This window comes from Lichenostomus cassidix, chromosome 3, assembly GCF_008360975.1.
Source record: "Lichenostomus cassidix isolate B80296 chromosome 3, HeHo_3.0, whole genome shotgun sequence".
Taxonomy (NCBI): Eukaryota; Metazoa; Chordata; class Aves; order Passeriformes; family Meliphagidae; genus Lichenostomus; species Lichenostomus cassidix.
Window position 1 is genome coordinate 110,669,570 of NC_139483.1, and position 23,655 is coordinate 110,693,224.

At 43.5% G+C, this 23,655-nt stretch overlaps 1 protein-coding gene across 8 annotated transcripts in view; it reads right to left on the minus strand.

Annotated features, from left to right (window-relative positions):
• HMBOX1 (homeobox containing 1) overlaps positions 1-23,655 on the minus strand; it is a 114,434-nt gene that overhangs the window by 22,288 nt on the left and 68,491 nt on the right. For all 8 annotated transcript variants that reach the window (XR_014851169.1, XM_085057172.1, XM_085057170.1 and 5 more), the window contains one exon: positions 17,274-17,427. Coding sequence is in view for 7 of the 8 variants with exons in the window: in XM_085057172.1 (XP_084913298.1) it covers positions 17,274-17,427 (154 nt within the window). In the remaining variant the exon portion in view is untranslated. The remainder of the gene's footprint in view (positions 1-17,273; positions 17,428-23,655) is intronic.

Sequence of the window (23,655 nt, forward strand, 5' to 3'; positions counted from 1 at the left end):
TATGGTGTGGAGATGACAGGAAATTACACACGACAATTTCTAGAGCCAGATTATTTTTTTAAAACCACAATTTAAAATTTTTCAATCTTCCCGAGAACGACACATTGAGTACAGCAAGTTTCTAACAGTATTTTTTCTGGAATAATTGTGATTTTATTGTGCTTTATATGCAGTAAACATCCTATAAAAGTTAAAACTGTTTCCTCTTTTACTCGCACCGAACCGCTTTGCAAATTTTAATGAACTGATTTACATTCTACAGAGCTTATCAGATCTGCATTAAAACCAACAAAACGTCCTGTTTACTTCAATGGACTCTGATAATCACACCACAAGCAGGGACTACCACTGTTTTTTCCGTAGATTATCCATAATATATAATCCTAGGATTTCTTTTATCAACTTTGATCAGCAGCAGGTCTGGCTGTTGGACAGCTGCTCTGGATTTGAAAAAAAAAAGATATTTCCTTAGCTGCAGATCATTTGGTAGCAGGAGATTCAGGCATATTGAGGCAATTATTATTTTCCATGCTTGTATTTCTCATCCAGTGGATTGGCCTCAGTTAATTTCTATAGAAATCTGGATTCTGTTCCATGCAGCAACTGTTTCTGCCCAACCTTTTGAACACTAAATTTGAATTTTAGGTGCTATTACTTCCTCCCACTGTTCAGAGAGTCATTTAGAGTTGCAGCTATGGCCACAAATGGGGTTCTAGTTCAAAGCTGAGTAAGAAAAATCACACATCAGCTCAGAGAGCAAATGGAAGCACAGAAATAGCTGAATTTCCCCAGAATGAAGGGCAGCCTCTGGCTCAGATTTGAGTTAAAGTGTTGGAAAAGTTGGGAGTTTGTCAGCCAACACTTCTGCTATTACAGAATGAACTAATTGCTGGGATTAAGGTGCTGTGTAATTAAAGTTCTCAGACACAGGAGTGCTGTCTTCCCTCGGCTTTATGAGAATTCAGAATGAACATCAAACCCTCTGGACAAGGTAATTTTTATGTATATTCTCCCCCCTTCAATCTCTATCCCCTTTCAATGATTTCAGTCTATCTCACCTTGCAACCTTCTGTTCAAAAGGGTCGTGTTCTGTATAAAGGTGCATTTTTGGGGAATGGAAAACAGAGCAAAAACTCTTTTTCCAGTAGTTAGTGATGGAAGCAGAAGCTCAGGATCCCAACCCAACAACCTCATCACAATATTTCAGCTCTCCCACCTACAGAGCACTGCCTGCCCCCAACAAACAGCTAAAATGTTTTCCACCAACAACAAAACTTCAGCTCATGCTTAGAATTCACTGGGATGACAGGAAAAATCCATGTGGTGGAGCAACCTTCCACAACTGGACAGTGAATGAGACACCTCTTCCAGCAAATGAGGAAGCTTTGTGTATTCCAAACATTTTTGTGATTCTGTATCTGCTGAAACAGCAATTCTTATCTCTGAACATTTTACAACCGAGTAAGTTATAAAAAATTCATCTGACTTCACGTATTTTTCGTAACACTGAAACATGTTCTTTAAATTCAAACACAAATTTCTGATCTTTCCATGCCAAATGTCAAAAAAATTTCTACAAGGAAAGCAATTCTCACCTGAAATTCTGAAATTCTTCTCATCCTAAAGCCCTGATTTATGAAAAAGAATCAAAACTCTCAGTGAGAAGTTGTCAGGCACCTGGTCAAGGTGACATTTCTGTGGGGATCACAAAGCCAAGTGGGAACCAGCTGGAAGGGCAGTTCAAATTCTGTTTCTGCAGGGGACACAGTAATTTCAGAACCTGCCTCTCCTTCCCCCTGCTGGATTATTCCTTATCCCCTTTAATGATGTGACTTCTCCTTCCCCCACACATCCAACCTGCTTATAATGGTTGGAATCAATGATCTCAAAGGTCTTTTTCACCCCTAACTGTTCTATGGTTACATGATTTCATAATTTCTGGAAAGTAGGTGAGAACTGAGTTCTCCAGATAGGGAAGCCATGGGAAAAAATTCAAGACTTCATCACTGACTGCTTTGTTTGCTCATGCAGAAGTTGTGAAAACACTGTGGTTTTTTTTTTTGGACTACAGTTCTTCTTCCAGTAAATTAATTATTCTGCCTCTAGTTCTGTTTCTTATCAGCCAGGTACACAGGGAAAGAATGCAGGCTATGTCTGAATTTCCCTTCAGAGCCACAAACCTCACAGTCTTAAAAGTTCCTGAAAGCTACAGATGAAAAATATGAAGCAATATGAACTTAAAAGGAAAGAAAAAAAGCAAAGGAGCAGGCACAAGTAACTCCTGCAAAGGCACACTGCTTTCTAGACAAAGGGCAGCTGTCAGCTGAATACCTTCCATGAAGAAACCAAACGATCTCTTTTGTAGAAAATGACAGTGGAGGATTAAAATGAAAAGTGGCCAAATAATTTACATGAGATGAGAATCCATATGATGGTAAAGAATGTAGATATCCTTGAAGCCGTTTCATTTCAATAACACTGAAGCCTGGAAAAAATTGCAGATTCAGAGAAACCCTCTTTCTTTCAGGGATAATGTGCTTAGGACAATGATGGAGAGGGAATCCATCTCAGCCCAGGGCTCTGTAATGCAAGGAGAAGCCTCCCCCTGACTCTTTACCAAGGTGCCCCTCTCTGAATTCCTGCAAGAGCTGCCAATCTTTTTTATTTATTTTTTTTTTAACTTCTGCTCTCGAGGCTGAGATATCAGATGCATTAAGCAATGCCTCAGTAGTAGCATTCCTGATAATCCACAGTGGAAGTTTTGTTGCTTCCTATCAGCTTTGCAGCTGCCAAGGAAGTGTCTGAAACGACAACCATGGAGAGGCAGAAGGACAGACAGGGTCGGTGCTTTTCCAGAGGGCTGGATAAGCAAAGAGATAAAAGCCCCCCCAAATTGATTAAAAGAGCCCAAGCTGGGGAAATGCTCGGTTTATAGCATGACCTAATGGTTAAAACTTCCAAGTGTGGCAGTGGTTCAAAGCAGAGAGGCTCAAATGTGCTGCAGGGTGACAATTTGTGGTGTGGCTGCAGCAGAATCGCTCTCAGGTGAGGTCACTCAGGTGTGGGACACAGGGAACCCTCACTGGATGAAGGATAATTTACCTTGCAATTTATGTGAAGCAAGAATACACAGATGGGTATTTAGTGATGAAGAGCAGATGTGCTGCAAGCTCACTCTCTCACTTCCCCTCGTGTTTGCATCCCTGGGCTCTCACTTCCACCCATGTGGGAGTTTCACCTGTGAGTGAAGCATCCTGGCACTCCTGTTGGGGCTCTGACTCCTCTGCTGGAGACCACAGAGCCACAGAGTGGTTTGGGGTGGGAGGACCCTGAAGACCTTCCAGCTCCCACCCCCTTTCACCTTCCACCATCCCAGGCTGCTCCAAGCCCTGTCCAACCTGGCCTTGAACACCTCCAGGGATGGGAGATTCACCCTTCCCAAAATTTAGGCTGCAGTCCAGCTGAACACAGTTTAATCACAGCCCAAAGGGAACGATCCCATCCTCTCCCCTCCATTCCCTTTTTGCAGGAATGCTCTGTGCCTGGCTGCTTCCCTGGCCCAGCTCCCCACACGTGCCAAGAGCAGCGGCTGTGCAGCCAAGGGAGGCGGGAGGACACGGCTGAAAAGGCAGCTGGGCTCAGCTCCTTCCACAGCAGCTCCCAAAGATCCTCTCCAAGGGATGCTGGAAGCACAGCCAGAGCCACAGGCTCGGCCACCAGCCCAGGGATGGATGGAAAAGCAGAACTGTTCATCCCTGTGGATGAACAGAAGCTTGTGCTGTCCCCAGGGATAGAGCTCCCTGCCAAACCCTCTGGTGGCTCAAAATACTCGAGGTGAAAGCTGCTCCTTTGGCTCTGATAAGATGCCTGTAATTTCAGCTCCCTATCTGCTCTCCCTCCCAAGAGTTTCCACTGACAAGGTACAGAAAACACTCAAATGGAGTTACCTATTTATCTCTCATTAGTAGGTTTATCAACCCAGTATCACCCAGCAGCCAGAGGTCACTGTTCTAGTCTTTGTGGCTTTTAACAGAACTATTATTCAGGCTGTCAAATCAATGGAAATATTTCTGAAGTCAGTCTGTCATCTGTGCCTGAGATCTTATCTCGGCGTGGCATGAGGCTGACTGTCAGAGGAGTGACATTCAGAGAGCATAATCTCATCAGAAAGTGTAATGACTGGTTTATTTCCCAGTAAATAGTGGCCAAGAATATCACTAATGCCATTCTCAGCGAGGTCAGCAGATGACACCCCCAGTTTTATCTGCTGATATTTCTACAGATTCTCTAGTAACAACATGGGTGTCAACTAAACCCATGATATAAAGCCATTTTTATTTTTGACAGCAAAATTAAAGCTCAAAGATATCCCCTCCACACATAAACTCTGATGGAGCTGAGAACTCCTTCCATCAGGACTGCAAAACATAACTACGCAAGGATGGGAAATGAAACTCTCTGGATGCAAGGAGATGAACTTCAGCTGAGCATCAGCTCCACCAGACATTCTATCCAGCAAAACAAATCTAAGAAAAAAATCCCTAACCCAGGAAAACCACTGAAAAACACGATGGCTGCAGCTCTCTGCTGTTGTTTTTTCCACAGAACCATCATTTAGCCAATGGATTCCACAGGTCTGTGGATTTGCAGGACTGTAGCTTGACCTCTTCTACAGCACTGACAAGAAGTTTCTCAGCAATTTTGGAAATAAGCCCAGATCTTCTGTCTGACTTGCAGAGATATCCAGTCCCAACATAAAAAACTGGGGGTTTATCCAATGCAGAATCTACCATTACTTAAAATCAGCTTTGGAAAAAAAATGGTAAAACTCCTGATTTTTTTTTAATCTGCCTCTTGTTCCCAGCTTGAGCTTTCAAGCCCAGGGTACTGCCACACTCTGCCCAGGGACTGCACAGTTTTTAAGCCTCTCAATCTCAGAAATGTTTCATTCTTGGATTTCTTTTCATCACAAGTGCAAATCTGGAGGAGAGATCTCACCAGCACTAGCTCACTTGGAGCACCAGACACAGAGAAATTGCAATTATTTCACACCTCAGGATGTGTTTGTGTACATAAATTCCAGAGCCATGTCAGCACACATTAAAAACCCTCACACAACAGAGCTGACTCTCGATTCTGGTTTTACAAATCGGTGTCTGAACTCTGAGAGAGTCATTTTACTGATGTTTCTTAGCAGGAATCTCCTCTGCCATGCAGATTAAAATGCCAAAAATACACCTTGCACTGGAGTGGGTAAAGCTGGATGACCTTCAAAGCGAATAGAACAACAAGGTTTTCATTCTTTAAACATCATTTCCTCAGTATTTTGACAGCAGTCTCGAGGACCACGATCCTATCAAGCTATTAATATTATCCTAAAATTTGTTTAGAAGCAGAATTAATTGATAATAGCTCTGAAAGCCTCGCACTTGCAAAAGATAATCTGTGCCTCCTAATCTCTAGCACCCTACCGTCGAGATAATTAACAATTAAAAAACAAGAATAGTTAAGACATCCGAGGTGGCGATTTACTTTTCCTCGTAATTGGATTGGGTGATAAGAGCATTTTTGAAATTACACAACAGGCAGAGGCAATGATTGAATCTGAATGGCAAGATTTGGAGTTTGTAGAAATTTGAAACGCACAGGTACCTCCTGCTGAAGGCACCTTGAAGATACTGACAGCAGAAAACAGCTGAAATTTTGAATTATCCTTAAACTTATCCTTAAACCTAACAGTATCACAGGCTCCCAAAGTCAACAGAGTTCACTGAATTGTTCGTAAAATAAAAGCAGAAATTTTTGGAAGCCAGCAAGGAACCAACACATCAGGACATGATCAAGTGAGAACTGTTCTGTGATATTTCAGCAAGCGCTTGGTGTGAGCAAACAGCACCTTCAAAGCTCTTCCTAACAGGGCATCTAGGCATGAATAATAGGATCTCTTGTTCTCTTTTATTTACTTGAAATATTTAAATTGAGACCTCCACGCTGCAGGGGTATTTATGTGCATTAAATCCGCCGGACTTCGCGAGTGATAAACAAGACCTTTCTGCAAACAGCTGTGAAACAAACATCTCATCTTCGTTTCTTAAACGTTGTACAAGGGAAGAGTTATTTCAGTTGTATTTTGGATTATCTGGTCCTCACAAGCAGGGTCAGTCCATGGGTGAAACATTTCCAGTCAGGAATCAGCCCTGGCCCACTCACTGGGAAAGGCTGTTCCGCTGCTGGTGAGCCACAATTCCAAAAAGACAAACTAATCAGTGCTGGGGGTAATTAAAGATCCAACTCACCAGGCAACAGAGGATTCCAAGGCTTTATATGGCAACACAAATAAATAGCAAAACTTGCATTTCACATTACTCAACGCAAAACATCTTTCTTTGCTCCCTGGAAGGAAATATTTCACTCGGCTTGGTTTTCAGCTCTTCTGGTTGGATATTCCTAGAACAACCTATCCCTGCCTCAAAACTGCTTTTGTGGGAAGTTCAGCCCTGGGTCACAGCAAATGTGTGTAAATGATGTCAGTGTGAGCACCAAGGTCCCTCAGGTTATCCTCACTTTAGCCCCAGTAAGGTTCTCCTTCTTCTGGATGGGAATTTTGGAGCTTCCCTCTGTCCCAAGCCTCCAGGAGAGGAAAAACACCACCCATGAGATTTGGGATTAAGCTGAGTATAAACTGACAGCTTCCAGCATCACCACCAGCATTTCCCCTCAGAAATCCACAAGTTTTTGATTTCAGTTTCCAGTCTTGGACCAGACTCAGTTCAGCTCAGCAGAACTCCTGATGATGCTGCTGCATTTCCAGAAAACAAAAACTGATTAAACTAAATGAAGAGATCCTACAGGATTCCAAAGACAAGGCCAATTCCTGCAGGATATCCAGCACCTAAAGTCAAGATAAAATTTGACTTAAGGTTCATTATATGTATTTTTCCTAAAGCCTGGCACCTCCAAGACCTGGGCCAGAACTGTTTTCCCATTTCCCATTTCCGGAGCCAGGTAGCAGAAAAAGGTATTTAATTTTTTAATATCCATCTATTCTGTTCCTTGCAACCTAAATACAACACAACAGATGGACAGAGGCAGAAGAGAGTGAGAAATAATGAATGAAGCCAGGCCAGCAATGCCAGAGGATGAAACCACTGCAGTGCCAAGACCAACTTCAGGAGGTTCTTCATGGACAACACAGCAAAAGAGGAGATTTAAGGGAAGTTTTAAGCCATCAGGAAACTTCAAGATCCTTCAAGAATATTTCTCAAATCTGGCAGCAGCAACATCGTTTTCTTTATTTGCTGAAGATTGTTCAGTGACCCTTCACCATCCATATTGTGAGAAAATCATGAGTTTATCATCCAAATTTTTACAATTTGTTTTTTTTGCCTACAGGATTGGGAATAGTTATCTTGGAAATAATAAGCTCCAAAGACTCAAAAGATTATTTCCTTTACCAACACCCATCATGTTTCATATTTCAAGAGCACTTTCTATACCCAGATCATCAACTCCTTTAACAGTATTCTGAAATTTTATTTTTTCATCTTATTCTTTCCCATTATTAGAATTTACAGGTAGAAGAACAGCAAAGTCGAGACACAGACCCAAGAAACAAGATGAAATCATCCGAATGGGAAATTATTCATGATTTTGGAAAAGACAAAGATTAGTATAATCATGAGACAAGGTAGATAGGAAACAACTAACTAAGAAGGGGCTGAAAAATTAAACAAATGTCTTAGAAGACAACAGTCAGGGATAGTCCTCAAGTATCATCTTTGCAGCATCTTAAAAACAAAACCAATTAATGATCCTGCCAGGAAGTCTGCCCATGGTGATGAATCTGCTGAGGACAAAGTCAGAAGCCACGTCAATACAGTGAATTGAAGCACCATAAAAAGTAATAGAGAATCCTAAGGGCAAGAACTAAAAAGAAATTTAACGGTGCAGCATCCAAGGTCACCCACTTTGGGAGGAACAACTTCGCAGGCACAAAAAGATCATCAGCTGGAAAGATCAGATTTTGTGAAGTCACTGTGACCAAAAGATACAATGCAACAAAAACACCAAAAAGGCCAAGCCTGACATAGCTGGGGATGATGCTATTCCCAATCCAGAAAGAAAAGCATTATAAAAGGAACATTTTCTATGCTGTTGACAGAGATCCTCACAAACAGCAAAGTATCCAAAACAAATTACAGTTTATGTGTGTTCCAAAGGAAAATCAACCAAATAAGAAAGGTCAGCTGTGCTATCCTGGATCACCAAAAAACCCCCTGAAAACAGAATAAAAAAAGAATCTAGGATGTGGTAGTGACTTTTGTGGCTAAAGCCCATATGGCTCTCTGATAGAACATTCTTTTTAGTCTGTTTAAAGTGCTCCACAGTCTGACCAAGAGCCCATAAATACATGATGCAACAACTTAAGAGTTTGACTTCAGAATTTTCCTGCCTCACTTCTCCTCGTAATGACTCTGTTTATTACTTGTATAGAGACCTCACATCTGTTACTTGATGGCAGAGAATTTCCTCTCACTGAGGTAGGGTTGGACTCTGTTCAGAGCTGAGCTGCAGTGAGAGTCAGCAGGAACATCCTGCACTGTTCTGCAAAGCAGGAATGGGAAAATCCAACCACATTTTGGGCTGGAATGATGATGTTCTCATATCCTCCTCCTCTGACAGGAGCAGCAAAGCCAGAGGTGACAAGGTGCCAGCCTGGTTCTGAATTCCTTCTGAATGCTTTCCAGATCACTCAGGAAGTTAATTCTGTCATTCCCTTCAGTGGGTTTGTTCCAGGGGTAACATTACACACAGGGTGGGTAAATCCCAATGTGAGGGATTAACTATTCCCTCAGCTTGGATCTGTTCTGGACAGCCTGGTTTTTATGAACAGCCACACAAAATGCAGCCTGAACAGTTTGTGTGACAGGTTTGTCATGGCTTTCCCTGCCTCCCGAATCCATGTTAAAATAGCTAAGAAAATAACCATTTAGCTGATTAATACAGCTTTTTGTTCCCAATTTCTTCTGTGTCCTTTAGACAGGACAGTCACAGGAAGAACCACACCATGAAGGGCTGAAGCAACTCAAGAAAGCTCGAAGAGAGAGAAATCACAGCACCAGACTTGTATTTTCACACTGTCCTTACAGCAAGCAGCATCTAGAGGTCTCAACATGATTGTGAAGAGCAAGAGGTTCTGTGCCTGAACTGAGCACTTGGACTCACACAAGCTGTGCCCTAAAATGACTGGAACTAATAGTTACATTAAATCAAGTTCTGCAAGGTGAATTATTTATACTGGATACAAATAAAGCTGGTATTTTTGAAATTCACAGCAATTAACACTCCCACGATTGAACTTCAGTTGTTATCTCTGCATTAAGCAAAGCACTGCACGTGGAAAAGAACAAATTCCAACTCCTCACGTACATGACCAGGTCTAAATCTGTTGTAGTTCTTCAGGAAAGACTATTCCAAGAAAAGATACTGTCAATCAATACACCAAAGTGATCAGGAAAAAAACCCCAGATGTTAGGCTGGAGGTCAGAGAACAACAGGACTCAGATGCAGCTGCTTGTGTAAGGTGGAATATTCACCCTGGAAATATGGAAACCAGCTCTGCTTGGGTCCCCTCTCACCTGCCCCAGGCCACTAAAAATTGAATGTAGGAACAGAAAAGGTCCAGAGAAGAGTGACAATTAATATTATTAGAGGCAAGGGAAGCCTTGGTGTCTGAAAAGAGATAAGAGAGTGACTGTTAAGTTCAGAGAGGAGATAAATGAGCAGCACATTGATAGCAGCACATTCAGAGAATGATCCTGGATAAATGCAATGCTCTGTTTTATTCCTTCTCATGATACTCAGGCCAAAGGGACCTTTGACTTTTTAAACACATTTTAGCATAGAAAATGAAACTAGGTATAATTAGCTCTCCGGAAGTACCCCGAAGACCTTAGCAGGATTTAGAAGGAATTACATATTTATGTGAATAATAAGAATGCCCAGAGCTACAATAGGAGGATTAAAAATACAGGATAGGAGATAAGAGCTTTTGTCCACAGCCACATGGCTGCTGGCCAGGTGTGAGCTAGGCACAGGTAGGAAGAATGAAAAACACCACCAGTTTCATCATCATCACCACCTGGGATGAGATCCTGCTTGTCACCTTCATGAGCAGGGGAACAGAATACTGATGATCCCAATTGCTGGAATGCAGCAGAATATCTGGACTGGAGAAGAATCCCCATTCCTAAAATGTGGGTTTGCTGCACCAGCCAGAGCTGTTGCAGGTCAGACTGACAAAGTTGCTTTTTGTAAATGTTGATTTCAGTTATTTTGACCTTGGCAGATACAAGAATTTTATCTGAAGTCTGCTGCAAGGAGCTGCCCCTCCCACAGATCATCTTTTTTATTATTTTAAAAAAGAGAAAGAGAGAACACAAAGATACAAAAAGCACCTGAGCTCTCAAGAAAGCAAAATAACTCATGAGGTGCTGGATCCTTGAAGAAACCAGAGTCTGGCAAGGCTTTGGACAGACATCCTTGCATTCTATTTTACTGCCTGCAATCTGCCAAACAACTGGGATTTGCTTACAGCTGATTAGAATAGGAAGCTTGTATATTATGCATGTCTGAGAGGGAACAGAGCTTGATCTAATGCAAAATAAGGCAGATCCTGTGTGCCAAGCAGAAAATGGCTGCTCTTGCATTTTATGAAGACACAGAGCAGTGACCCTGAGCCAAACCACTTGAACCTTCACACAACCAGATGATCTTGCCTGTGTCTGAATGGTAAAGTGAACTTTTGCTGGGTGCCTTTGCAAAGTGCCTTCAGTCAGATCTTGAAGCATTTCAGGAGCATAAACAGCAAAGATCCTAAAAAAAAGCATTCCCTGAGTCTCAAAGGACTTAATGAAGTTGAACCTCCCCCTGGAAGTTGCTGACTAACAAACACCTTATGACAGGATTGAAAGAGCTGGAAAAAATATAAAGAAATCACCTGATGTTTCTCTCTGCATTAAGATCAAATATCTCAGAACCATCCTGACAGATTTCAGCTAATTTGCTCCTGAGAAATGTTCTGTAGCTCCTGCAGATAACCTGCTTAAAGCTCCACCATGCCTGAAGTTAGGAAGTTTTTCCTAACACAAATATTCCTTGGGAATCCAAGAATTAGAGGTTTTTGGCACCTCACTCACCCTTCCCTTGGCTTGGCTCATCTCCCAAGCTGGTAGTGGATATTTTACAGCTGAGAACAGCAAGTCACCAGAAGGTTCAAGGACACCTGAGGGTCACAGGGCCAGCAGAGATAATTCCCAGCCCTCCTCACCTCCCAGCAAACCCAGGGAGGACGAGCAGCATTCCCCAGCCAACCCGTGGCCATGGTTATATTGATGAGAAGCTGCTGCTCTGTTTCTAACCATGTAGCAGCCTAATGGAAGAGGCCAAAGGACATTACTTCCTGCTCTGTTGTCAGCTTGGAAAGGGAGAAACGCAATGAATCCCAAACTTCAATCTCCTCCAAAGCCTCGCACAGGAAACTTAGATCCCCTGTGGGGCTGGTATTAAGGTTCTGCTGGAAGACATAACTAAGAGTAATGGGATGAAATTAACTAAGAAAATTTCCTAACTGAATTTCAGGAGCTAATAGAGCTCTCCTTTTCCCCAGGGAAGCCGTGGAAGCCCCAGCGCTCGGGAGAGCTGCAGTAAAAGCGCTTTCACAGTCGGAAGGATTTCTAATAAGGCACGTCAGGCTTCATCTCACTCGGGGCCAGGACCATGCCCAGGGCACTGCCTGGGGATCAGGGTGGGATGAGGCTCTTCCAGCAGGGAAATGAGGCTGAACCTTCCAGAGCCACAATGGGAATGCAGCGGCGAGTGGTCGTGGCATGGAGATGACCTTCCTCAGCTTGGGGCCACTTTGAAGGGGGAACAAAAAACTGGTCAGAGCAGAGTTTGGCAGTGATGGTATAATAATCATGGAATTATGGAATGGTTTGGGTTGGAAGAGACCTTCAAGTTCATCTTGTTTTAACCCTGACACCTTCACTATCCCAGATTGCTCCAAGCCCTGTCCAACCTGGCCTTGGACACTTCCAGGGGTGTGTCCACCCTTCCAGCTTCTCTGGGAAATCTGTGCCAGAGCCTCACCACCCTCACAGGGAGGAATTCCTTCCCAAAATCTCATCTCTCCCTGCCCTCTGGCAGTGGGAAGCCATTCCCTGTGTCCTGACCCTCCATCCCTTGTCCCAGGTCCCTCTCCAGCTCTCCTGGGGTCCCTTTAGGCTCTGGCAGGAGCTCTAAGATTTCCCTGGATTCTTCAAGAGGTGAATACTCCCAGTTCTCTCAGTCTTTCCTCATAGAAGAGGTGCTCCATCCCTCTAATCCTCATGGACTTAATGCATTCCTGCTCCTTGGAAAAATCAAAGGACCCCTCTTGCACAATGGCAGCACAACTGTCAGTATAACCATGATTATAATGAAACCAGAAATTCACCCAACTCAAACCAAACAAAACCAGAACAAAACCAAGCAGATCACAAAACCCCAGGGAAACACCATCCTTCTGTCACATTTCCCCTTCCTGGTGCTCTAGCTGTGCATTCCTGCCCTCTGCCCCAGGACAGTCCTGGCACAGCCTCAGCGCACTGCAAGCTGAAGCAATTCAGGAAAAAGCAGGGGGAAATAAAAAGGATTTATTTTTCCTGAACCAGGCCGAATTGGCTGCAATTTCCATCAGACAAGAAACATCTCTGGCACAGCGCAGGGTGGCAGGAGCAGGGAAACTGAGGAGGAGGAATTGAGAAGGGTGGCAAGGCAGGGTAACACCTAAGGATGAGATGGTGACAAACTGTTAATTCAGCTCAGCTACAGCACGAAACTGAACCCCCCTATCTTGGGAAATCTAAACCCATTTCTCTTCTGAATAAAGCCAAGTGAAACACCTGACTCTGTTTTGCCACCTGTGAAATGGGGATGATGGGGATCTGTATCATCTCAGTCTTATTTAATCTTATTTAATCTAAATACACCTTTACGAAAGGAGCTTCAGAAGCACAGACAAGTGTTAAAATAAAAAAACAGAGCCATAAAATCAAGCCAAATAACCCTCAACCAGAGAGCAAAGCCCTTGCTCCCTAGACAAACTGAAATACGTTTAACTGATGAATTATTCATTTTTGTTTAGGGCAGAATTTACAGTTATTTTAATTTTATCTTTAGATAAAGCATATACTTAAAAAACAACACTCAACTCTCCCCCCCAGTCTTTAATAGCACTCATGAAAAGTGCCTTAAAATGGGTGTAAAGTCACTGATTCTGCTGCCAATCTTAGTTATTTTTTTGCCTGAAAAAGAAGATAAACCTCAACTCCAACATATGATTAGAGAAGTACAAATCACTGGGGGAAAAAAAATAAAAAAAAAAAAATAGACTGACAAGACAACACAGCGTCATTAAAAAAAAAGAGAAAGCCCTGTGGGAATTTTCAATTTCATACTTCTAATGAGAAGGGCTGAAAAGAAGAAGCAAAGCAGAGAATAGAAAAAAAAAAAAGAAACACAACATTATCTGTGGGACAAGACGTAACAAAAAAAGAACACAAAAGTGAACCAGAAAGAGGCTTTCAAGTTTAACCTCGGGTTTTGCACAGAAAGGACTCTTGCAGTCTTAGCTCTGCTCCCAAAGGAGGGCAAAGCCACACAACAACATCCAGACACACTCAAAACTCAGCATATTCCACGAGCAGGAGGCTCCAGAAGAGAACAGGTCAAGGTTGGCATCAGTAGCACTGCAGTTGTCTGAACCACACCTAGTCTGCAGTTAAATATAGAATTTTACTTTCTGGAGCTACTGCTCTTCTTAACCTTCAGAGCATAAATATTCAGCGACATATCTAAAAAAAAAAAATATATATATATAAAAAAATAAAGGGATAAAGACACCTGAATCTATTGTCCAAAAAATCTAAGACTGGGGATTAATAAACTACCCTGGGAGGATTCCAAAAAAGCAGTAAAGGCTGGAGAATTGAATTAGAGAAACCACAAGCAGCATCCTGGAAATCCAGTATAAACCAATTAGTTCCTTTAATACACATACCCTGTATTCAGACCCTTAGGTACATCAGACATCTCAGGATACACCCCTAACTCTAATCTTCATTCTACCAGGTTGGCACCAATATAATAATTAATTGCACTGGAATTTTTGTTGATTTAAATCTTTTAAAAAAAGAAAAACTACCCCTGCAACCCTCACCCTTCTCATTCAGTTCATGGATCAAATCCTGACCAGTGCTGTGCATTTTCAACTGCAGACGTAATTCCTCAGAAGCAAATCTCTCTGATTTTTGCAATCACATTCAGATTCTTCCCTTGAAGTGCTCTCAGCTGGTTTGACACATCAACTTTTAATAACTCCGATTTTTACCAACTGAATCCAAGACAAAAGCAAAAGCAGGGGGCAACAATTAAGTAACAGAGCAGGTCAACATCCTCATCCTCACCCCAAAAAATGTTTCTACAGCATCACAGCAACATTTCAGAGGGAAGGAGGAGTTTTGCAGAGATTCCACTAAAGTCTGGATTCCACCCTCTTATCTTCAGGCATTAAACTAAACCACCAAAGTTAGTTCTAATTGCAGGAGGCAGCCAGAGGGGAAGGTGCACAGAGCCTTCATCTGAGTGCATTAGTGGGATGGAATTGCCTTCTGGATTTTTGTTTCTCCTGGCTGGATAGGTATCAGCACTTTACTGAGGTTCCCAGAGCAGCAGCTCAAAAGCAGGTCCCTAAATCCTTGTGTGCACCAACAGCAGAGCCAGAAGCTGCAGGACACACAAACACAATGCACTGAAACTTGCATTTCCTGAGGGAAAACAGTTCTTTAAACTGAGATGTCTCCAGTCAGGGTCAAAACTTAAACCTGCAGAGGAAAATGCAAATTACCAGACAAATGGCACCAGCCTGCAGGCAATGCCAAACACCATTTTAGTGGCCAAATGTTTACTGCTGACCCTGGGGCATGAAGGGAACCTGATCTGCTTGGGCCAGAGGGGTCTGGTTACCTTCATCCTGCTGCTGTTATGAGTCATATCATGGACAAGGCTGGAAAACTCCAGTGACTTGTAAGTGAAATTAGTGACTTTTCTCCAAGGGCTCCCAGAAGAGCTTTTTTCTCCCACTCTTTTCAAAAGTTGTCACATAAAACAGCTCATCCTTACAGCTCAACTAGGCCTATTAAAGCACAACAGTTAAACAACCATATTCCCAGCTTGCTTTATGGTGTAGTTTTATTGTCACACAACACTTTTACTGTGTTCCTGCCTCGAGTAAAAACCCTCAGCTTTGCTTCCCAGTCCCCCACAGAAGGTTGTGAAACCCAGCAGCCACAGTAACCTAGCCAAGGGCTTGGCAAATTAACATTAAAACCAGGATTAAGGCAATGTGGCAGCAGCAGAATAAGGAGAAAACCCCAGCAGCACATACCTTACAGAGCACAAGACACAGAGAACAAAACCAAGAACAACAAAGAAGAAGAATTTAATGAAAAACTAGATGGAGTGATTATGTATCTTGCATTCACAACTGGAGGATTTCCAGTGTCAACACCAACTTGCTTCTTTCAAGACCCAAACCCAAACCTCACACCTTTCTGACAGATGTACCAAAACACCACTGGTTTTGCAACTTTTTAAGTGTCCCAGCAGAGAGGGGAGAGGTGGATGAGGAAAGGGTGGCTTGCTCAGCTCTCTCTCTCTGCTGTTTCCCCAGCAATGGAGTCTGAGGCACAATCAGGGTTCAATCAGCAAATAACAGCAGTTATTGCACTGCAGGCCAGGCAGAAACCAAGAAGAAAAACAGCCATGCCCAGAGAGCTCTAATTCTACTCCAAATAAGCATTTCACACACAGAGGGTTGATCAGGAGATGGTGCTGCCCTGAAGGCACACAGAGCTGGGGTGGTTCTGTCCTTCTGCACACACAATCAGGACAGTCAGGCAAGCATTTCTAAGTGCTAAAGATCCTGTCCTGCCCCTTGTACTGCCTCTGTGGAGGGAGACACTAGAAAAACACAGACTCCTGCACTGCCAGATCCCAGGACTCTGCATTAGTTGGGTCTAATAAAGCAGAACAGATTTCAAACATTTACAGTATTTCTTTTGGAGAAACATATAGTCAGAGCCAAAAATATCAATGCAGTGCCAGGCCAGAACAGGGAAACAAACACTGAAGTTACTGGTTCCAGTTCTGCAAAGACACAGAAATGTGTCCAGCTGGTGTTCCTGAGGGAGCTCAGGATTTCAGTCTGAGCTCAGGCAAAAGATGCTCTCTCCTGCTCCTAATCAGTTTCTCTTGCTTCCCCTGTGCAAGCAGGAGGAAAGGAAAGCATTAAAGAAATGGTAAAAGCACATCCTACAGATCTGCTGGCTGAGGTCTCACTGGGGTTGCAGACCAGGGGGGAGTGCAGCACACACAGACATCCTGTCCTTCCATGGAAAGGAGGTTCCTCGTGAGCTCAGAGGGAAGAAAACTCCTCCCAGCCACTCAGCCTTGGACAGAAACAAGCATTCATCCCTAAACTACATCCAAGTCCAGCAGCCCTTTGCTACTGTACATTATCCACAGAAGAGAGATTCCTGTAAGCAGAGGGAAAGGCAAAGCATGCCTGGGCTCAGAGAGGAGAGCTGGGAGCTCTAATGATCACCTGCCACTCTGCATATGGATTTGAAAGGTCCACTTTGCTCTGTTCTGCTCCCAGCTCCTGTAAAAGGGTTCTAAGAGCCTCTCTGGACCAGGAATGTGCTGCTTGTTAGGCAAAGTTTGCATCCTGAACAGTTACAGCACTGCTGAAGTGTTGGTATCCACTATAAAACACCATGAGGCATCAGGAGGACAATCAGGAAAGTGGGAAAGGAGAAATGCAGAATGTAAAGAGCTTGCAGGACCCCCAAGGACAGCCTGGATCAGAGTAAGTAGAAAAGTTTCTGCAAAAGCAAAGGAAGAGCTGAAAACCAACACTCTCAGACTGAGCTAAGGACATGATGTCCCAGGGGATACAAAAATAAGAGATAATGTCCAGAGCAGTGTTACAATTTTTTAAACCACACAAGAGGCAAAACAGCTCCTTCTACTCCATCACCAACAATCAAATTATCCCAGGCTTGCACGAGGCTACAGCACATCCACGAAAACAACACTGGGGCTCACCAAAGCAGCAAAAATGACCCTTGTGCTGGCTTTAAAACCCCCATCTCCAAAGCCCCTCCACGTACCTCTCCATAACAGCCAGGCACTCCTTTCTCCACGTGAATCGACTGCCTCGCCGTAGCCTGAAGGTCCCAGAGGTAGCTGTGACTGGGGGAGGAGTCTGTCTCCATTCTGGCTCTTCTATTGGGATGGGAGCAGGTCTCATGCTTAGCGTAGCCCCTAAGGATAACAAACACTGTGTTTCCCAGGGGGTTAAAAGTCAGGCCCATCCTCTCACTCCTGCTCGTGGAGAAAAATAAAAAAGACAAGGCAGGTGATGAAACAGTTCAAAATGAAAAAAACATACAGCATTGTCAAACAAAGACACTTGAAAGAACCACAAGCCAGCTAGAATTCCCGTTCCCAAGCTCCAGTGTGAAAGGGGATGACCACGGAAATCTAAGGAGGCACTTAGGAAAATCTGCCTTGTCTTCATCAAGAGGAAAATGATCACACAGAAAGGGTGAGCTATGCTCCAGCTGGGATTTATTTAGGTGGTGCTGCCACCTCAGCTGTCACAAAATAGGAAATAGCAGTTTCTATTTAATTATGCAGCAATCTGAGGAAGCAGAATGGAAATTTATACCAAAAGTATTTCAGTGTGCCCAAAGAGCTGAGGAAATACCTGAAGCAGCTCCATCAATAGAAACACCCTGTGGCCTGTGCAAGCAAGGGCTCACGAGTGCCAGGGGGCCTGAAAAAGTCACTGAAAGTAGATTAACATCACAACCTTCCTCTCCTGCTCCCCTTCTATGGATATATTTCTCCCTTCTGTGAGTCTGAGCTGGAGAGCATCAGGCACGAGACAGGATTTGGCAAGATGCCTTCAGGAAAGGCCCCTTTGAAACTTACCCCTGATCCTTTCCACAACAGCCTCTCAGCTAATAAATCAAGATAAATCAAGACACGCTGGGAGATCGATCTTCCCTACATGCCTTGGTGAGGATGGGAATCTGGGACAGGACACGAGGACAGAAAGCAGGGTATGTTCTGAAGGGCAGCTTTGTGCCCAGTGACTTCCCCCACAGGGAAGAAAAGGAAAAATAAGTTGTATGAAAAGATAAATCACCACCTATATCCCACATGCATCCTGAGCTCCACTGGAATTCCTGCACTGAGCCAGCCTGGACAGACCCAGGAGAAGCAGCAGTGCTGAGCACACTTAGGGATGTGACAGCAAACCCCTCAGGGTGCTCAGGCCTGATCAGAATGGTTGGGATTTAATCATCAAAAATCTGTGATAGTGAAACAACACTGCTCCTCTGATACACAACAGAGTGGAAGGGTCAAGGGAACCTGAGAGTTTAACCAATAAACAAATTCCTACAGCTGAAAAGCAAGAAATGAGCTATTTAGGCACTTGGCCGTGTTCCTTTCCAGAAATGCACACGGAGTCTTTTCCTTCCTGCCAGGGGTTTGCATCTGTGTTAGGTAGTGGAGCCCAAAATAATTTACAAATGTTACCCAGGAGAAGCCAGTAGGAAGTGAAGCCCACAATCTCTGCCTTGCACACACAACGCACGGCGCCTCTTCCTAATTCCCAGCTAACGAGCCTACACAGATTACTTGGTTCCACTGAAACATGAAATATTTCCTATAGTGCCAATTTACTGGGAGGCCATTTCAAGGAAAGCTCCTTATCTAGTCTTTCTGCTACTCGCACAGTTCAGGGGGCTGGGAGGCTATCAGGTTGCCAGGCTTTAAATACACTTCAAAAGCTTAAAAAAGAAAAAAAAAATTAAAATTTTAAAAAGAGACAGGAGAGAACAGGGAAAGAATTCACTTTCCCTGCATTCTCTTAGCAACATACTTTATTTTATTTCACAGGGAGAGTATGGAGGATCAGTGAAGCCTCACATCAAGGTAAGAGATGCAGAGTCCTTCCATTAAATGTGCCTGAGATTTTCCAGACAAAGGTTGAAAAAAAATCTGCATTGAAAGCATAAATTTTCTGCTGCTGCTACAGGTTATGTTCACATACTGAATATAATACACTTTTTTTTTTGTTTTAGTAGCCTTCCTAGATCAATTTACCCATTTCTCTTTTCTATGGGGTAACATCAATATCAGCAGCAGATAAGAGAGGAATATGCTGAGAATTACAAGCAAGTACCCCACACAGCAAGAGAGGAGGATCTGAATGCATAAAGAGGCCCAAAATGGGCTTGGATGAATGTGGGGAAAAAAGGGGACATGAGGGCACTTCCAGTGCCTAAAGGGGCTCCAGGAGAGCTGGAGAGGGACTGGGGACAAGGGATGGAGGGACAGGACACAGGGAATGGCTTCCAACTGGAAAAGGGGAGATCTGGGTGGGATATTGGGAAGGAATTCTTCCCTGTGAGGGTGGTGAGGCCCTGGAATAGAATTCCCAGTGAAGCTGTGGCTGCCCCTGGATCCCTGGAAGTGTCCAAGGCCAGGTTGGACAGGGCTTGGAGCAACCTGGGATTGTGAGAGGTGTCCCTGCCCATGGCAGGAGGGTGGAATGAGATGACTTTGAACCCAAATTTATAATTTGAGATATGCACATTTGGTAAGGAAATTGTGGAGCTTTTCCTCATCCCTATTCAGAGAGCACCTGGGGATCCTGTTTATTCTGTTGTTCCAACACTCCATCACAATCTCCTCGCCACACTGCTCCACTTCTTTATAACTTAGCAAGTTCCATCCTAGTCACCAGTTCAGTTTCTTTTTATAAATCCCTCAAACAGCTTTCAAGGAGAAGTGAAACTTCTCTCCCTGAGCAGACGGAGTGGAGAAAATGCAGTACGAGGTTTTCAGTGTGTGCATCAAACAGCAAGACACCTCTGAGGGGTGTAGAGGTGAACCGCCTGGGAAGAGCTCCTTTCACAGACAGAAATGAAAAGAGACATTTCTCACTCCCTGCCAGCACTCAGCACCTTTTCCTACAGCTCTGGGGTTTCTCTGTGAGTTTTTTGTGTGACTGAGGAGGCTGGAGTGCTGCTCTCCAACTGGAATGGAGAAATTCAATGCTCAAAATTCCTCCTGGCCAAGGGCTGCACATCCCAGACTTCCTGAAGGAAGAGAGTCGCTCTAAAAGCATCCCATGCACTTGCTGCTCCTCATCCCAGGGCTCAGGCAGGATGGTCACAGGAAGCCTCAGGCCATCTCCCAGCTCAAATAAACCATTTCCTGGCAAGTTTTCATTTGCAGCAAGTACCTACCGTACATTATCCTGATAAGAACAGATGTCTCACTGTATTTTCAGCCAGGCTGAGCCCAGATCACACAACAAACACCCCTTGGTCAGAACTGAAATCAGCAGCAGCTCCAGGTTCCCTACAAAACCCACGGTGTGGATGAGAAGGAGCAGAGCAGGGACTGTTTGCTCTGCAGCTCTGGGGAACAGCACATCACCAACCATCCCTTCCCAGTGCAAACCTCATGGGACAGCCAGCCCCTGATTTCTGGGTGGCTTTTCTTTCATAGCCAAACAAGAACCGCTATGGAAATAACAAAAGAGATGCTGCATCTTGATAATAACTCCCTTTCATTTTGCCTTTTGTTCAAGGAGGAAGAGCCCGTGGTTCTCTCCAAGGTGACCACAGCTGCCTTGCTATTAGAGAGGACTGGCAGGAATAAATACCCAGCCTAAATGGGAGCAGTTTGTATCCATCTGTAACTTTAACACATCATTTCTAGGTGCCAACTTCAGTTTGCACTACGCAGAGGCAAGAGACAAGCTGAAGTTCCTCCATTACAAACTTCCCACATTGCCCAAGATTCAGGGCCAGGGGAGTAATCAGGCTAACAGCTACCAATCTGAAAAGAAATATTTGTTTATTTAAAACCTGCAGGCTCTGAAAAAAATAGTCAGAACGTTGTAGGATTTATCTATTGCCAAAATGCTCTCAAGTCCTCCACAAAACACAGAATAGACAAGTGGTGAAAAAAGCTCCATCTAAATGAAAAGCATCCCTATTAATCAGATTAAAGACCTTTTAAACACCAGCATTTAGCATTGACTTCTTCCCTCCAACAAAAAAACTGCCTTTCTCCCTAATTGGCAACTCCTTCCAGAAAAAATTTACAATCAGTACTACACTGGAATTCACAGCATTGCCATTAACTCTGACATCACTCCTACCAAGAAAATGTTGATTAAGACATTTTTCTGAGCACGATTATTGCATGCAGTAGGACAAGTGGGTGTTTCTTTCTTGCTCCATGAGACTTCAAGTCTCTTTTGCAACCTTCCAGTCTGGTGCTGTCTGAACACCCACCACACCAAGGACAGGAGAAATGCAGAAACTGCCCATGCAAAGCAGCAATGAAACCCAAGGAAACAACAAAAAGCACATTCAAGAGCTCAAAGCCAGCTGGAAAAGAATGGAAGTGATGGAATTGTTGAGTCTCTTCCATATTAGGAGCAGCATCTGAACAGCAGCAATGCCCTAAAACTGCCCTAAGGCTCCCCAAAACCAAGTTCTTTGGTTGGCAGGACTGCTTGTGTGTGATTTAATGCATTATATAGCTCCACTATACATTTGGGGAAAAAAAAAAATTCTTGATATATATTTGTAAGCCATAATTTGCTTTTACAAGCAGAGTAAAAGACAGGCCCTGCTGTGAGGACCTGAAGGCAAGGCAGAGATCTCACCCACAGCGAAGGGTCTCACCTGGATCCAGGAGATGGAAAATGGAGATAAAAGGTGAATTCTAGAAGCTGTACAGGAAAACTGGCAGGGCCAAGGGAAGACTGCAGGTCTGCCAGAGATCTCCAGTCCTTTCCACACAAACTATTGCACCTTCACAGTTTATAAACTGATTATATTTACTGTCCTAGTCCTTCGAAACTGTTTCAATTCTAACTTTTCTTTCCAGTGCTACACAAATTCAGTCCAAAAAATGGATTTACTCTGAAGATCCAGTTTTTCAAGATAAGGAATTGTAAAAATCGGGGAATTAATAGTTCCCAAGGGCCTCACTTTGCCCATGTGTAACCCAAACATGCAGATGCTTCTGCACAGAGACCTGACTATCACTCCAAGGATTGAGATTTCCTTCCCAGCAGCTGGAATTGGACAAGATGGGATGTATGAGAACAGAAAGCCAAACTCTTAGTAAGTGAGCAACTAGAAAAAAACACACAGCAGTCATTTCATCTCTCAAGTTTCTTCCAAGGAGGACAACCTTTCACACCCTACAGAGAGCAAGGTGATGGCATCACTTTTTTGGGAACACGGCAGGAAGCTCCACTGACTTCCTCATCTTCTGGCTCTAAGGAGGACAGCAGAACAGCTACTTTGTCTCCTAATCACAGGATGCTCTAAGTAGCACCCAAAACTTCATCTCCAGGCTGGTTTTATAATAGTGATTTAAATCCAGGATTCTGTGCACAAGGTTGGTACCTCCCTTGCTCATACCCATGCTAATTATTCTCAGCTACCTGGTTTGACCTGCAATGTAATGGATGGCAATAATTCAAAGCTGTGGATTATCCTGCAATGAATAAATAAACACAACCCCATTTTCCTCAGGTAGATTTTCCTGACAGTGACAGGAAAACTGAAGGTTCCTCCCTCTACCTCAGCCCCTAAAAAGAAACCAAATGCTATTTGGTTCTAAAAGGAATTTAAGTGCATCCAAATAGTCCCTTGGCTTAGGGAGAGGAAACAATTTGCCTTTTACACTCCTTGAAAATGCTGTTTAAGATCTCTTATTGGGAAAAAGGTTACACTCAAACAACCACTCTTCAAGGAGTTTTTCCATGTCTAAAGCAAAGCAGAGTTAACATTGATTCATTTTAATTTCAGCCACAACCTTCAGTGTGGAAAGTCTTCCTTCCTCACATACATCTCAAGAGCAAAAGGACAAATAAGATGTGAGCTCGTGGATGTGGGGAGAAAAGAAGGTAAAGAGGAAGAAGTAAAGATTTTAGTGCTAAGTTGAACAAGGGTTCTGTTATTAGCACAAAATTTCTTTTTCCTAAACAGCTCCGTGTGATACTGGAAATAAAGGATGCAAAGCTGGGAAAGATCCACACAACAGACTTCATCTGGAGAGGGTTTTGGTGGTTTTTACACCTTCCAAAAACCCTCTAGGTTTCTCCACTACTTTGGAGGCAACACCTTCTTTCCACCAAAGGGAAATGTCTGGGAGTTACTTTGCAGGGTAAAACCTGAGCCTTTCCCAGCTGCTGACACTGGATGGTTGTACCCAGGAACTCTGCTGATCCTCACGATCACAATTCCAGCCAGTGCAAAAATCAAGGCTCCTTGGCACTTTTATTCTTTGAAACAACTTTAAGGAAAAGAAGCAGCAACATCTTAAGATGATTAACAGGAAAAAACAGGCTCCACTCTCCCTCTGAACCCATCTAACTTAAATTTGAATTATTCCCCAACTGTCACCTGGAGCCTCTTGATTTTCAGCTTACACACAAAGCAG